Raw genomic sequence first — 16,086 nt, 5'->3', positions numbered from 1 at the left:
ATAATTATTATTGTGCAGCAGCCATGCTTTTGCTTTGAAGGAGCACACTGATGTCTAGCTGATGGACATTTTTGGAAAGTGAAGCGAAAAGTTATTCAGACATTTCCCAAATAATTGCACGAAAGAATGTAATTATTAATTAATATTAGAATTAATATTATTATATTATTATACAATTAATTGCATACAATAATCCGTCAAACAAGATTTTAGAAGAAAAGATAATGAATTCCAGCATATAAAAGGATTCACATTTGTTGTAATCTGATTACTGCGGTCACTGAAAATGGAAAGAAACAAAGAGTCGAGCAGAAAGCCGTTTTACTCACAGTAGCACGTTCCTTGACGGGCTGCCAGCCAGCCTCCGGTTGTAGGACTACATACATAAGTGATGGTTGGACCTGATACATAGCCAGTATCACAAGTGAAATGTATCACGCTTCCCGCTTGGTACACAGCTTTTTTGGTGTCTTCTGACACATGGGCATGAGGAACATCTGGGAGCCCTGCACATGCTAATGAACAGCAACATGTGAAGAAAGATAATCCTTAAATTCAAACTTCACATAACTGGTGAGTCACACTATTGAGGGAGACCCCTGACCGTTTTAAAAACCTGAAGCTACTGTTGACACAGCGCATGTATTCATAGGAATTGATTGGTTCTGTGGTTGTAAGAAATCTCTTCACATTTCATTTTAAAACTACTTATTCTGCACCAACACAAAGCTTGGCACGACAATATTAACACCTTCTCTAAATGCCCCTCCATAAGCCATACATTTAGTAATTAAAGGCCTGGTTTCAGAACAACATCAATAAAAAGACAAATAAAGCCTTTGAAATGTTATTGTCTTTCATTCAATAAGGCAAAGCTTTATGATTTAAAATCACTTTATTACACAGATGCTTGATTCAGTCATTCAATGTCCAAAGACTGTATGTATAATTATCAAGACGATACATCACTATGAATAATGCACACATGGCATTATTATTGAGACTTCTTTGGACCACGAACAAAATCAGCATCACTGCTGGTCGGAAGCTGTGGGAGAAAATGTTTGTGTTCAGCATAGCATCTCAACATGCAGTGGGTGTAGAATATTGCTAACAAATCGGGTCTAGTTATTGCAATAAAACTCTTTACTGACTAAACACTTGCCCCCCAGGAAGGGGGCTAAAGAACGCTATGAATTTTGGCAAGGGATGAATTGGTTTGGCCATATTCTCAGGGGTTCCTTGGCCTCTCACCTCAAGATATCTAAATGAATATGGGTTCTATGTCTATACATATAAATAAACAAAGATATTGTTGTCCAAGTAACATATTACCAATTATGTTTGGTTTTTTAATTGTGGTGTCAAAGCTAATTGCTATACTGTATAAACACAAAACTGGCAAACTTAAATCCCATTTCTTGTATATATTCATGCAGCATATATAACGTATCTTTAAATCTGAAATCGTCTCAAAGCTTCCTGTGTGCGACTTTGAGAAATACTTTTTGTACGTACCTGTGCACATAATGTTTTTCTCCTCCCATTTGCCTTCTTTGCATCGAATTTTGTCTGCACCCTCCGATATAGTATACTTATCACGGCACAGATATGTTACTGTAGTGTTAGACAAGTATTCCTTCTGATATTCAACATCAACAACAGCATTGTCAACTTTACGTGGTGGGCTGCAAGGAACGGCAGTTGCTGCAAGACCTGAAAACAAGTACAGCATTAGGTTATGCCGTGTAATCTTTTTATGAACACATTTAATTACATCTGGTAGAATTAGGCTGAAGATGACTCACGTGTACAGATAGTTTCGAGGGATAATCCATGTGAAAGCCATTTTCCTTCGCTACAAGTTAAGTTTTCAACCTGTGCGCTATATCCGTCGTCACAAACAATCGGTGCATCTGTTCTTTGTGGAGGTGGAGGTGTCACTTTCCCATTAGCAATCACAGGAATTTCTCCACACTTTCTTTTACCTAGAGAGATCATGAGTACAAACATTGAGGTCTGTATATTGTTGCTAACAAATGTGATTCTAGCAATAACAAAATTATTTCTTTCAAAATTAGCCTGCATCAAAGATGTGACATAAAAAAACTAATTTAAACAAACATATAAATTGTTCATGAGCCTATTAAAACCAAAATATGCTGCTGTGCATCCATATCAGGTATGAGTAATGGGGCAAGATGCGTTCACTGTCAATGTAGTGTGTGGGAGTGGGTAGGTTCGACCTCTCTGTCAGAATATACTCATCGTTTATGTCCTCAGGAAATCTTTGCTGATTCCTCACTAAATGTTTTACTTAAAAGTGATCTACAACATTAAGGAGATTTGTTTGGGTTACTTCAACTAGATGTGTAATGCATTAAAGATGATTTACCAATGCAACGTTTAAATCCAGACCACACACCATCATTACATTTGGTCTCAGCCCACCAGCCTTTGGTAAAAAGTTTAAATCCTTCATTGCAGGTGTAGTAGAATTTGTCATTGTATGGACCAACGACAAATCCATTTGCTACATCAGCTTCTGGACATGCTAACAGTGAAAAACAAAAAAATAAGTTATATTCAGATAGCATCAACGGTTAAATAGTGATTGTTCACATGCTGACACGCTTAACTAAGATAGTTAACATGCTGAACAGTATGCATGCTATTCATCAGCATGCTATTATTGTCATTTTACCATTTCTATTGCTATCAAAACATAGAAACTCCAGTCACACATTATCCCTAAAACTATATTTGTTGTACCGTTATGTTCTTACCTGAACAGTTAATTATCCCTGTCCAGCCATCTTGCTCACAGGTAACAGTAAAAACTCTTTTAGGGTTGTTGCTGCATGTATATTTGACAGGTTCATCGAGCCTGTAATATTCCTTTTTATTGTTGATAATCTGTGCATCGTCGATGTGAAGTTTTTTACACAGTGTCCCTGAAACAAAGTCAATACAATTATGAATTACTGACCAAACCCTCCAGGTTTTCTGGATAAATTCAAATATTGTGAAACAAACAATTTCATTTCAGAAGGAAGCAAGGCACTTCTCATGTCAGACCTTGTGGTGCTCCGGAATGAACACATCAATATTGATTATTTAACAAAACTCTCACAATATACACATGTATAACCTTTAGGGATGAAAAAAAGGAAAGCTATTTTGGCCAGACAAGTTGTAACGATGGAAATGAGGCATGGAGCTGTAGGTTAATGAGTGCTAACTACTACAACAACAATTGTTCTTTCAACTATATTGTGAATTGTATTTTCTTACTTCTACATTTTGGAGTCCCGGTCCAACCTCTTTCCTTACAGGTTAGAGTAAAACGTCCCTCATAACCAGCCTTGCAGATGTATTTGACCTTCTCCTCGTTCCTGTATATGTACATATCCTCTCCATCAATGTCTGCATCCTCGTAATATTTACTGTTGCAGGTTATCTCTGTAAAAATAATAATACAAAAATGTAGTTATTCTGTACACTGACTTGAAAGTGACATTTTACTTTCATATCAGAGTTGGCACATCAATTCAATCAAGTACAATATTCAGATATTTCACCTCAAATTGAAGTGTCAACACCCCAATGTAAAATCAAATTATACTTGTGTTGTGCAAATATACGACAAGCAAGCAATGAGCACCACAGACTGGGACCGAGGCAGATTAATAGTATATTGAAGTAACTGCAGAACTTGGAGATGGACTTTTGGTTCCTGATTTAGTTCCAGAGTTTACTAGCTCTTAATACAAAATGAACAGTAATGTCGTAGTTAAAACTTCACAATACCTTGACAAAGTGGATTTGGACTCCATCCACCTCTGGTGCATGTGGCCACGGTGGCACCATCTGTCTTCTTGTAGTCCCTCTTACACGAATATCTTACAGTCTCATCCAATCTTCGTTGATACCATGAAACTCCCCAGTCATGCACATGCTGTGGTACTTGATTAGTGCATACAACCTCTAGAAGAAGAGAAAGACTTGTGTAACTTAAGTAATGAAGATTGATCATCATCATCATCATAAGTTAATGAACCATACACACACAATGAAGAACAGCAATCTCATAATCTGTGTCTGGCAGCTCATGTAGATTTATACCTTGGCATACTGATTGGAAAGCCCACTCTCCATTCTCTTTGCATGTGTTCACTGCTGAGGTCTCCCGAGGGTTAGAAATCCAGTGCTTATTTCCACAAATGACTCTCACTGTGTCACCAGGTGAAAACAGATTTCTGGAAGGAGGGTCATACCTGGTTCCCTCCAGGTGTGTCAGTCTACATCTTATTACTTCATTTGTTGGGAAATTAAGCATATTATCCGTTAGCACCAATTTTCACTTGTCAGTGTGATATAACCATCAAACTGGATTACTCAGTTCATACTTACGTTCACATGCAGGTGTGGGGCTCCACTCTGCTCTAATTCCTCGTTTGATGCATTTTGAAGGTCTGTCTACAGTGGGTTGGGATCTATCATCACATCTAAAGTGCAGGACCTCATGTTCATCGTACCCTGGAATATTTCCAGGCACAAAACCATTTTCAATCTTGGGTACTGTACATGTTATCTCTGTTGGAAAAAAACAAAACACAAGCATAAATGTTACTTTTCTTTTCATAAAAGGGGATGCACAGTTATCACTTATTGATTTTTTTTTTTTTTTACTCTGGACTAAAATACTATTTTAAACATTCAGAGGTAATGGCCATGAATGACAGCTTTGTTTCAAATATTTCTTGGACCAAGGTGGAGGGTGGGGTGAGGTTTTGGGGTTTGGAGGTATCATGTGGTGTGGTGCAGGGGTAGAGCAAAGACTCAAGTGCAGACACTGGAGACGAGGTGGAAGGCAAGGTTATTATACTTGCAAAAAAAAAAGTAAGAACCAAGAACTTAAAGCGACTCCAACAGGGAGCGAGCAAAAATCCAAAAACTGTAGAATAGGCAAAGTCACAAAACAGAGAAACAAACACGAGGACAAAATACCGAAACACGAAGCAACAAAAACGATCCGACCAGAACAGGGAAGCAGGAGAGTTTCTATGAGAGGGGTTGGCAGAGGGAACACCAAGGGGCAGGTGATTGGGCACAGGTGTAGTGAATGAGGGCAATCAGGAAACACACTCCGACACAGGAGGGAGCCGGGAGGAGACCAGGGGCGGAGCTACACAGACACAGGAACAACAGGGGCCAAAGCCCAATCCTGACAGTAACAGCCAATCACAGCACATAAGGGTGAGACGTGGCACACTGGGTGAAGAGGGTTGTCTGGTAAGGTCGATGGTTCGATCCTTTCCTGGGACATGTCCATGCCCCGACGGCCCACCACTGATTTACCTTTGCATTTAGGAACTTGTCCTCGCCACTCTCCATTTTCATCACAATACATTTCTTGTGACCCAGACAGGATTTGAGTGCTGGACTTGCAGCTGAATTGAATTACATTGCCATAGGTTGCTTCCTCTGGGTCCCCAATCACCTGGACATTCTGGTCCACATGAATCACTGGGCACGGTTGGGCTGGAAGGAAAACAAATAAATAATAAATTGGATGACTAAAAAACGTTCAAATGTTTCCACCTATAAGCAGGTAAGAATTACAGTTTTGATCTATGATCTTTTAGTATCTGCTGATGATGAAATAGTTTCTGTCCAGTTTGTTTAACACATTCACTGTTTCATGAACAGTGTTGACACTTGTGCAAAGTCCATTGTGAAAATCATTAAGTGGAACAATCAGCCAATAAAAGAATTGGAGTAAATGGTACAGAGAGAGCAATACTGTTTATATTGCACAATAGTGATTCATACTTAAAAGTACATCAATGCTGGTGAGGTTTCTCAAAACATGCATCACTTTAATTTTTCCCCTAAATTTTAGAACATTGTATTGAGCGACATTCAGCATGTTGAACCCCCATTCTGACCACAACCAGGCTTCAGGTTAACTTTGTCCCCAGACTGGATGTCAGCGAGTTAATGATTAACAGAGCAGGTTAAATATTTAGCCAGACAAACGTTTTAAATGTAAATTAAAAACAACTTATTACTACACTGTAACTGCACTCTAACTGTGTTTCTGGTATATTCTATTTGAATTAGATTTAATTTAATGTATTTAATTTAATTTAATCTAATATTTAAAAAGGTTTTCATTGCTTATCGTTTTTGAATGTCATTCTTAATGTTTTTTAATGTAAAGCACTCTGAATTGTCATTCTGTTTGAAAAGAGTTATAAAACTGCCCTGCATGATCAGACTGAAAACAACACTACTGTGCTCATACATAGGTCAACCGTTCCAAGCACCAAGACTTTGTTCATGAAGTGGCATCAAATTGAGACTTGATTTGTGTTTGCAATATTATGAAAATGTGACTAGGTTGAACCTCAACAAATTGCAATCAGAAAAAATGACTTTTTTAAACATGAAAACATTTGCCATTACATTTACGTAATGAAGGGCATTTCTAAGAGAGACTTTTCCCCCTAAAGAGAATCTAAAATGGAAATGGATTTTTTATTTGCAGTACCCCATTGTAATCTGTAATCTTGCTACATAATGTAATACACCCAGGGATCAACTGTTGGTGGTGAAAGTGTCCAACAGAAAGCAATTCAACTTACGGGAGCAGGATTCCTGTTGGACTGGCAGCCAGCCCTCGCTCATGCAAACATATCTGAGAGTTGGCCCGGATGTAATGTAACCAGGTACACAAGTGAAATGTATCACATGTCCTCCTTTGTAATCAATTCTTTTGGTCTCTTCTGAAATGTTGGCATGAGGAACATCTGGGAGCGTTAAGCATGCTAACAAAGAACATCATAGGGAAAGAGGATGAGATTACGCACATTGTCACCAATGGCGCATGTACAGCACTGCAGAAATGTGAAGGGTTGGCTCATCCACAGTTATTTTCAGCTGCATGTAAAACATATGACAATAGAAAATAAAAAAATGACCACAACACTGAGGGGCTAACAATAAAGTAAAGAAAAATGGAAGTTATCAACTTTAAAAAGAGAATGTAAGGAAGGACTAGCTTCTGCTCAAACTGCAGCACTTTTGTTGGTGTTTGTCGTACTGCTCCTGGGTCCTTACTCCACCCGTCACAATGGGTCATCAAATTAATAATGAAATTTAGATTTTTTAGCTGTTAGGAGATATTTACCATTTCTATTGCTATCCAGTCACACATTACCCCTAAAACTATATTTGTTGTACCGTTATGTTCTTACCTGAACAGTTAATTATCCCTGTCCAGCCATCTTGCTCACAGGTAACAGAAAACACTTTTTTAGGGTCGTTCCTGCATGTATATTGGACAAGTTCATTGAACCTGTAATATTCCTTTTCATTGTTGGTAATCTGTGCATCGTCGATGTGAAGTTTTTTACACAGTGTCCCTGAAACAAAGTCAATACAATTATGAATTACTGACCAAACCCTCCAGGTTTTCTGGATAAATTAAAATATTTTGAAACAAACAATTTAATTTAGAAGGAAGCAAGGCACTTCTCATGTCAGACCTTGTGGTGCTCCGGAATGAACACATCAATATTGATTATTTAACAAAACTCTCACAATATACACATGTATAACCTTTAGGGATGAAAAAAAGGAAAGCTATTTTGGCCAGACAAGTTGTAACGATGGAAATGAGGCATGGAGCTGTAGGTTAATGAGTGCTAACTACTACAACAACAATTGTTCTTTCAACTATATTGTGAATTGTATTTTCTTACTTCTACATTTTGGAGTCCCGGTCCAACCTCTTTCCTTACAGGTTAGAGTAAAACGTCCCTCATAACCAGCCTTGCAGATGTATTTGACCTTCTCCTCGTTCCTGTATATGTACTTATCCTCTCCATCAATGTCTGCATCCTCGTAATATTTACTGTTGCAGGTTATCTCTGCAAAAACAATAATACAAAAATGTAGTTATTCTGTACACTGACTTGAAAGTGACATTTTACTTTCATATCAGAGTTGGCACATCAATTCAATCAAGTACAATATTCAGATATTTCACCTCAAATTGAGGTGTCAACACCCCAATGTAAAATCAAATTATACTTGTGTTGTGCAAATATAAGACAAGCAAGCAATGAGCACCACAGACTGGGACCGAGGCAGATTAATAGTATATTGAAGTAACTGCAGAACTTGGAGATGGACTTTTGGTTCCTGATTTAGTTCCAGAGTTTACTAGCTCTTAGTTCCTACGATTTTTGGTGAAAGACAGCAACTACGGTAAAAAAAATTTAAATAAATAAATCAATCCTTACTGGACCAAAAGTTCCTTTCCCACTTTCCCAAATATGGATACAAAATGAACAGTAATGTCGTAGTTAAAACTTCACAATACCTTGACAAAGTGGATTTGGACTCCATCCACCTCTGGTGCATGTGGCCACGGTGGCACCATCTGTCTTCTTGTAGCCCGTATCACACGAATATCTTACAGTGTCACCCAATGTTATTTGTTGAAGCCATCCAGCTCTCCAGCTATACACATTCTGTGGTCTTTGATGACTGCATACAACCTCTAGAAGAAGAGAAAGACTTGTGTAACTTAAGTAATAAAGATAAGATTGATCATCATCATCATCACAAGTTAATGACCCTCCTGGGTCTGGCTCTGGGAAGGTGCCCCAGTTTCCCTAGTCCGGGCCGAGGTGGCTGAAGACCGTGGGCTGCTATTCATCAGGGTTATTTTGAACCGCTCTTAGTCTGGGCTCTCCCCTGAGACCTGTTTGCCTTGGCAGACCCTACCAGGGGCTACTGCCCTGGACAACATAGCTCCCAGGACCACTGAGCCACTCAAACTCCTCCACCACGTTAAGGTGGCCATTCACGGAGAATGGATTTTTTTATTTGCAGTTCCCCATTTCCTGTAATCTTGCTACATAATGTAATACACCCAGGGATCAACTGTTGGTGGTGAAAGTGTCCAACAGAAAGCAATTCAACTTACGGGAGCAGGATTCCTGTTGGACTGGCAGCCAGCCCTCGCTCATGCAAACATATCTGAGAGTTGGCCCGGATGTAATGTAACCAGGTACACAAGTGAAATGTATCACATGTCCTCCTTTGTAATCAATTCTTTTGGTCTCTTCTGAAATGTTGGCATGAGGAACATCTGGGAGCGTTAAGCATGCTAACAAAGAACATCATAGGGAAAGAGGATGAGATTACGCACATTGTCACCTATGGCGCATGTACAGCACTGCAGAAATGTGAAGGGTTGGCTCATCCACAGTTATTTTCAGCTGCATGTAAAACATATGACAATAGAAAATAAAAGATACATAACTTTTATTTGGTGCTGTTACTTTTATAATCCCCAAATGCTATTTTTTAGAGTTAAATGGAAACATCAGAATATAAATAATTTGTAAGTATACAAATCTAATTTTGAGAGAGAACATAATTGTATCCCTTTCACACATGCACTAATTCTTCCAGTACTAAGGGAATACCACAAATCGAAACAAGCAATTTGCAAAGAAGTCTTTCTCTTCTCTTTGCATATATCCTTCGTTTAAGCTAAACGCTGTATCTCCACAAAGTTAAATCATAACACTCCAGTAATGAAAAAACTCCCACTTACCAATCTGTGATGAAGAAACTTCCACATTACCCCACAGTTGGAAACACAGAAGGACTACAGACAACAGCATGGTCTCTGGACAAACGCTTCCTGAGCAGAATTCCTGCGTGTTTGAGTTTTCAGGGGGCAACAAGGTTCACAACATGGACTGCCCAGTGGGATTGTACAATGCATGTCTCATTGCAACACACAAACGCAAACTGTTTGCATCACTGGACATTCCTGAAATGCTTACGTACAGCATCCTTTATTTAAAGATGACCTTTTTTTTTTCTCTACAAATGGGAAATTATGAATATCATGAAAGACCAAAACTAACAATAAAGAAAAGTGGCACAAAATTGTTTGTCTGATGCATATTTCAAACTATTATTAGGCTTTCCTGATGGTATATTTTCAGAATCATCTTTGTTGGCCAATAATACCACGTTTTTTTGCATCTCTCTAAATGCACTTACACAGCAATGGAAATAACAGCGAGCGAGACAACAAAACGATGGATGAAGGTAAAGAATAGAACAGATTGTTAAGTTAAGTTTACTTTCTGAAACTGACTTCTGACATGAATTATTAAAGTCAGCACGCTGAAAGCTGTAGACTGTTCACTGAACATTAAGCTTTGTTTTCATAGTAAACTATTGAAAGTGTAATACAGTAAACATACAAGCAAATATTAGTTTTCACCAAACTTTAATACTGCGTTGAGATTTACAATATTCATTTGCAAATCTAAACAAATCCTCACTAAATGTCAATATGTGATACAAAGTAATTGAAACATACATTCCTGTGTCATCGACCCATATTCAATCAGTTACATGCTGCACACGTCATCAACGTCTTTCTACTTACAACAAATTACCAGAAAATAAAGCATGGAGAATGATAATATCTAGTAGAACAGAGCCATCGAGTCACAAAACCAGGAAAAGGAAAAAGCACTTCCTGTCACATGTGTCAAACACATAGCAGGTGAACGCTGCATCATCTGCACTTAACACTAGGTGGCAGTTTTTGCACAACCTGGGCGAAATCTGGTGAAAAGCTGTACCACCTTAACTTAATACTTGGTGGTAGTAATTGCTTCAAATCAAATACATTACAATGTGCATGATCTTAAGTGCTGCACATAACGATGGGACAAACAGACTTGAGTCTCATCATACAAATCGAGGCAGAAAACAAGGGAAAATATGTGTTTTATGTAAATGACCACACAGCACTGAAGCATAGACACTGGATCAGGATATCACTGGTGTAACTCTTTACTTTGGTTGTCCATCCGGCTCATGTTTACACCTCATCCAGTTAACTAAAAACCTTTACTGGCAAGTGGGCAGGTGCATCTCCCCGTCAACACACTGGTAACGCATGACCGATGTGCCGACGGGTGTTCTTTCACCGATACAACTGAACGTGATGTGATCGTTATGGCGTGAATATAGCTTTTTATCTGATCCATATCTGAAGTCAATATTATGCGAGCGCATGGCTTCTTCATCCACAGTGCAGGGTTCTGCAAAAGATAACAGATGAACAGAATTTGATTAATGGGGAATGACTATACAGCATACTGCATACACCATTCTAACAATAACAATTATATTATTTTATTATAAACCTAAGACCTAAAGAAATGCTACACTCTGTGTAATGGCCTCAAGCCACTACATGCAAACACTGGAAACCAGAATATCAGTTTCATGTATGCAGAATCCTCACAGAATGAAACGTGTGTGGGACTTGTTACTTACTTAGACACCTGATCTGTCCGATCCATTCCCCATTGATGCAGGTTCTGTGAGGCCCACCCTCCATGGTATAGAGATTCTGACAGCGATATTCAACCCTTTCTTTATGGCTGTGTTGGAATCGAAGAGCTTCTGTGGTGTCTCCGTCTGTAAGGGGTGGTGACGGTCCACAACCCAAAGGAGCTAAAAGAATGTAAAAACCCCACAAACATAGAAAGAAAGGAGTCAGTCCCAAAAAAGCTTTTGTACACACTGCCAGTTCATTGGCGTTAACCGAGCAGAAACTAATACAGTTTAATACACAGCTACCTTCATGAAGGTTTTAATGTTCAGGGCTAAGAGAGGTGTTTATTCAGCTTTTGAATTCCTGGTGAAAGTGTCTTAAGCTACAATCATTTTCATGAATGACTAAATACTAAGGCTAAGAATCACTTCTGTATACTTGTATATTGTATATTGAAAATAACCAGAGCAAATCAAGCACTCTAAGATTGCAGTGCGCTGTGGGAAACAATTACGTCACGGATCATCTTCTCCCATCATTTCCTCAGACATGGAGCATGGGGACAAGAAAAGTATTGATTTACCTCCACATGTTGGGAAGGGACCACTCCACTGTCCGCCTGCTAAACACTCAACCGCTGCCTTCCCTCGAAGAGCGTCTCTAGGATTGATGCACTCAAACCTCAACTTTTGTCCTTGTCTCAGTTGGTTGTCTGGTACATGTGTGTTGAGGCCCACGCCGTCTGGAATACCTGCAACTGTGCAGTGTTCTGTTTTGAAGAAGAGAATCTGTTTAATCAAGAGGTTAAAGCTGCAGCATATTAGACTTAAGATTTCATGAACCCAAACCGATCGATGATATTTCTGAAAGACTACATCTGTAAGTAAATGTATTACTTATTTGAATTATACAAAGATACTGTAGAAGTCGGTGGAGGCATTAGTCACTAGTTTCTATCTAAGTACATTTCTTTAGAGCCTATAATTAACAATGGATCACATGACTTTCATGTGAAACAGTCTGTCGTCAAACCCTCAGCTCTGTTGAGCTTTACAGCGTCTTCGATTGTTACCTACTCAGCAACAAACAGCAGACACAGTTAGTGATTAGTTGAAGAACATAGTGCGCCATTTAGCACCTAAAGAACCAGATTATTTTCTTATGATTTGGTGAAGACCAAGCGGCAAACATTGGTGCTGAGAAATGAAGCCAACGAGGAAGTGCCAAAAACTACAGTTCCTCAAATGGCCACTTGAAGCAGGCTCCAAAAGTCAGTGACTCTCCATAGACCCCCATGTTAAAATGCTGCCCAAAAGGCATAATTGAGGGCATGGCCGTTTTGAGTGACAGGTGGGTCTTGTCTCAGGTCATTAGCTGCTAGCTCCACCGATGATGCACCTCATTAGAGTTACTGTGTGTATTTTCACTGTACACCATACATGGATACTGTACAGTCTATGGTGGAGAGACGCTGGATGCTTTGAGCTAAATGTGACATTGGACGTCTCTCACAAGTCATCCATGTCCTGTGTCTCTCAAAAAAGATGGGTTAACCCAAATATGCGAATGAAAACATCAACGTAAATAGGATTAACCTCTGACCAAAAGTGAACGTACCAGTGCATTCCACTCCTCAGTTTGTAAACATTCAATTTCTTGAGACTCGTCTTTTGTAAATGTATCATCTTATCTATTATCATTTTATTACCAGCATTGAGAGGAGGCTGCATCCGGTCAACTTCAGGAGTGACGTCTGGAGAGAATAAAACAGAAATGATCAAATGAAAAACTCAGTGGCCATGAGTCTATTGTTTATTTAGGGAGTCAGCTGCTCTTCCTGGGGTCTATGTCCCACAGGGTTAGAGTTAGTATGCAGTCATTTTAGTGTATTGTAACGTGATCTATAATTAAAAATGATTACATAAATATTGTTTTACCTTCACAAGAGGGGAATGGATTATCCCACCTTCCATCTTTACCACATATCAGCACTGAAGTGCCATTCAGATGTTTCCCAGGATCATTGCAGCTGAACGTGAGGAAGCGGTCAGGAAGTATGGAACCGTCATTTTCCGGTAAACCTTTGACCGTAACTCCTTCGTCTACGGGCGGGAGCTCGCAGCTCAAAGCTGAGTGAACACCAACAACCGGTCAGTAATGATGTCCTCATTGTTATTTAACATATTGATAATGTACCGACCCTGGAGACTTATGTCGTGACCAACAATTTAAATCATTTTAGTTTTGTTTCTGAAAAATCACGTTTATGGTATACATTTGGTTAAATACAATTCCCCTGAGCGGTTGCCATGTAGAAGCCAGTGAGAGGTTTGAACCACAATTCAAAAAAGCACCATAGCTGCCGAATTCATCCAAAATTGACCCAGAAAATGAAAAGTGAATTGTTTGAAGCTGCAGATTTTAAAATAATCTTCTTCCACCAGCCGTTGAGGCACATAATGGTGAAGGGAGTGTTCTTGCCAAAATGCACCTTGGGAGTTGTAATTAACCCTTAACTAAACGTGTTTTTTAATATCCACAGGTTTGTACCATTGACTTTTCATCAAACCAGAAGCAGATATTTAATCTTTTAATCTTTTGTACGAAAGATTCGTTCGGGAGAGTTTCATGCCGATCATACGCCGTAGAAGTGCTTCAACTGTGAGTCATGTAACAATGTCGACGATGTCAAAATGAATTTTCTTTGAACACAATTGTTGATACCAAGACTTACGATCACATACTGGCACATGATTGGTCCAATTGTCGAGAAAACAGGTCCTGGTGTCCTCCTTACTCACCATTTGATACCTGCAAAGAGCAGGACGTTAGTGTTCATCTTCAGTTATCAAGCAGAGAAAGACAATGTGAGGTCGATAGCTCTTTTTCTGTTGTCTTAATCACCATTCACAAATATTCACTTTATTTTAACCCAAACACCAATAAGCAGAACATAAACAAGTAATACATGGCTTATGACGCGCTAGAATGTAGTTGTAAGCACACATGGAAACTTTTCTTTGCTTTTAGAAATACATTTGTCACAATAAATCCTTATGCTGCACCAGATTGACAATATATTACAAAAACATATATAATATAACATACTTATAATCATATAAAACATGTTTTCATAGAATTGACAATCATTAAAAACATTTAAAAATGTCCTAATATCATGCTTACATCTACATCATACTGTGTTTTAAATAAGAATTGTCTGTGTCTCCATTATGTCCATGTTTTTATTAATCATTCCAGATGCACATACCCTTCATTACAGAAGTATTTGATTGTGGTACCAAACACAAGCTCTTCACCATTGATGATCTGATAATAGCCGTTGGGAGTTTCATCAGGAAGTTCACACGGCTTCACTGAGAGAGAAACGGGAAAAAGAGATCATTCCTCAACCAAACATTTTCAAATCCCATTTTGAACATTTCACGCTTCTTTGATGAGTTTTAGTTGAAAGCGTCAGTAAACCGACAGTGACGTGATTCTGTTTCCACTTTGTTTGTGTAATAATAATTATTATTGTGCAGCAGCCATGCTTTTGCTTTGAAGGAGCACACTGATGTCTAGCTGATAGACATTTTTGGAAAGTGAAGCGAAAAGTTATTCAGACATTTCCCAAATAATTGCACGAAAGAATGTAATTATTAATTAATATTAGAATTAATATTATTTTATTATTATACAATTAATTGCATACAATAATCCGTCAAACAAGATTTTAGAAGAAAAGATAATGAATTCCAGCATATAAAAGGATTCACATTTGTTGTAATCTGATTACTGCGGTCACTGAAAATGGAAAGAAACAAAGAGTCGAGCAGAAAGCCGTTTTACTCACAGTAGCACGTTCCTTGACGGGCTGCCAGCCAGCCTCCGGTTGTAGGACTACATACATAAGTGATGGTTGGACCTGATACATAGCCAGTATCACAAGTGAAATGTATCACGCTTCCCGCTTGGTACACAGCTTTTTTGGTGTCTTCTGACACATGGGCATGAGGAACATCTGGGAGCCCTGCACATGCTAACGAACAGCAACATGTGAAGAAAAGAGGACATTGGTCTTCTCAACAGTTATACTAAAGACACCAGTCAGAGTCACATCACAACATGTGAATCAGAAGATCTTTACATAAACACAACTGAGACTATGCTGTGCACTATACTGTAAATAACCACAACATACATACACCAGATCCCGCTTCTTTTACCTTAACAACCATTCGCACTTTCCGAGTGTCTTACCATTCTGCGATAAAGAGACTTCCACGTTCCTCCACAGCTGGAGAAACAGAAAGATGCCAGACAATTGCATTTTGGCAAAGTCAAACCGTATTGTATGTAACAAACTCTGTATTCTTTGTGTTTGTCCCCAGCTGTAGTCCTCAGGGAGGACCAAGGGACGGAACATGGACTGCCCCGTGGGATTGCACAAGGCTGTATGAATACAACATGACGCATGGAAACACACACAGCGCGCACTTCCCGTAAGCAATACTAAAAGTTCCAGAAAAGTCCATGTAGAGTATCCATGTGCAATGATAAATCAATTCATAGGCTCTTCATAATGCACATCTTTAGTATCCAATCAAGTTCATTAGTAAAGAGCTGTAAGGGAATCTGCTTTTACACCAGAACATATGATCCTTTCTGATAACGTATACTCTTTTGGAATG

The 16,086-nt window shown here is 38.8% G+C and overlaps 1 protein-coding gene across 1 annotated transcript; it reads right to left on the bottom strand.

Annotated features, from left to right (window-relative positions):
• Positions 1-876: 876 nt before the first annotated feature.
• Positions 877-15,831, bottom strand: LOC137883491 (complement factor H-like). The gene is made up of 25 exons (XM_068724977.1): positions 15,656-15,831; positions 15,249-15,434; positions 14,664-14,769; positions 14,127-14,203; positions 13,330-13,521; positions 13,101-13,145; positions 11,976-12,161; positions 11,392-11,571; positions 10,963-11,153; positions 9,638-9,740; positions 9,002-9,184; positions 8,393-8,572; positions 7,770-7,937; positions 7,263-7,430; positions 6,651-6,833; positions 5,362-5,544; positions 4,414-4,596; positions 4,126-4,314; positions 3,811-3,987; positions 3,295-3,462; positions 2,787-2,954; positions 2,396-2,554; positions 1,809-1,988; positions 1,519-1,716; positions 877-1,048 (listed from the first exon to the last, which is right to left on the bottom strand). Exons 1-25 carry the CDS (start codon positions 15,819-15,821, stop codon positions 1,032-1,034), a joined length of 3,936 nt encoding a protein of 1,311 aa, XP_068581078.1. The 5' UTR covers positions 15,822-15,831; the 3' UTR covers positions 877-1,031.
• Positions 15,832-16,086: the final 255 nt, after the last annotated feature.

This window comes from Cebidichthys violaceus, unplaced genomic scaffold (assembly GCF_023349555.1).
Source record: "Cebidichthys violaceus isolate CVI_PGR_0920_01 unplaced genomic scaffold, fCebVio1.0.p SCAF_33, whole genome shotgun sequence".
Lineage (NCBI taxonomy): Eukaryota > Metazoa > Chordata > Actinopteri > Perciformes > Stichaeidae > Cebidichthys > Cebidichthys violaceus.
This window is presented reverse-complemented; position numbering and strand designations above follow the sequence as displayed.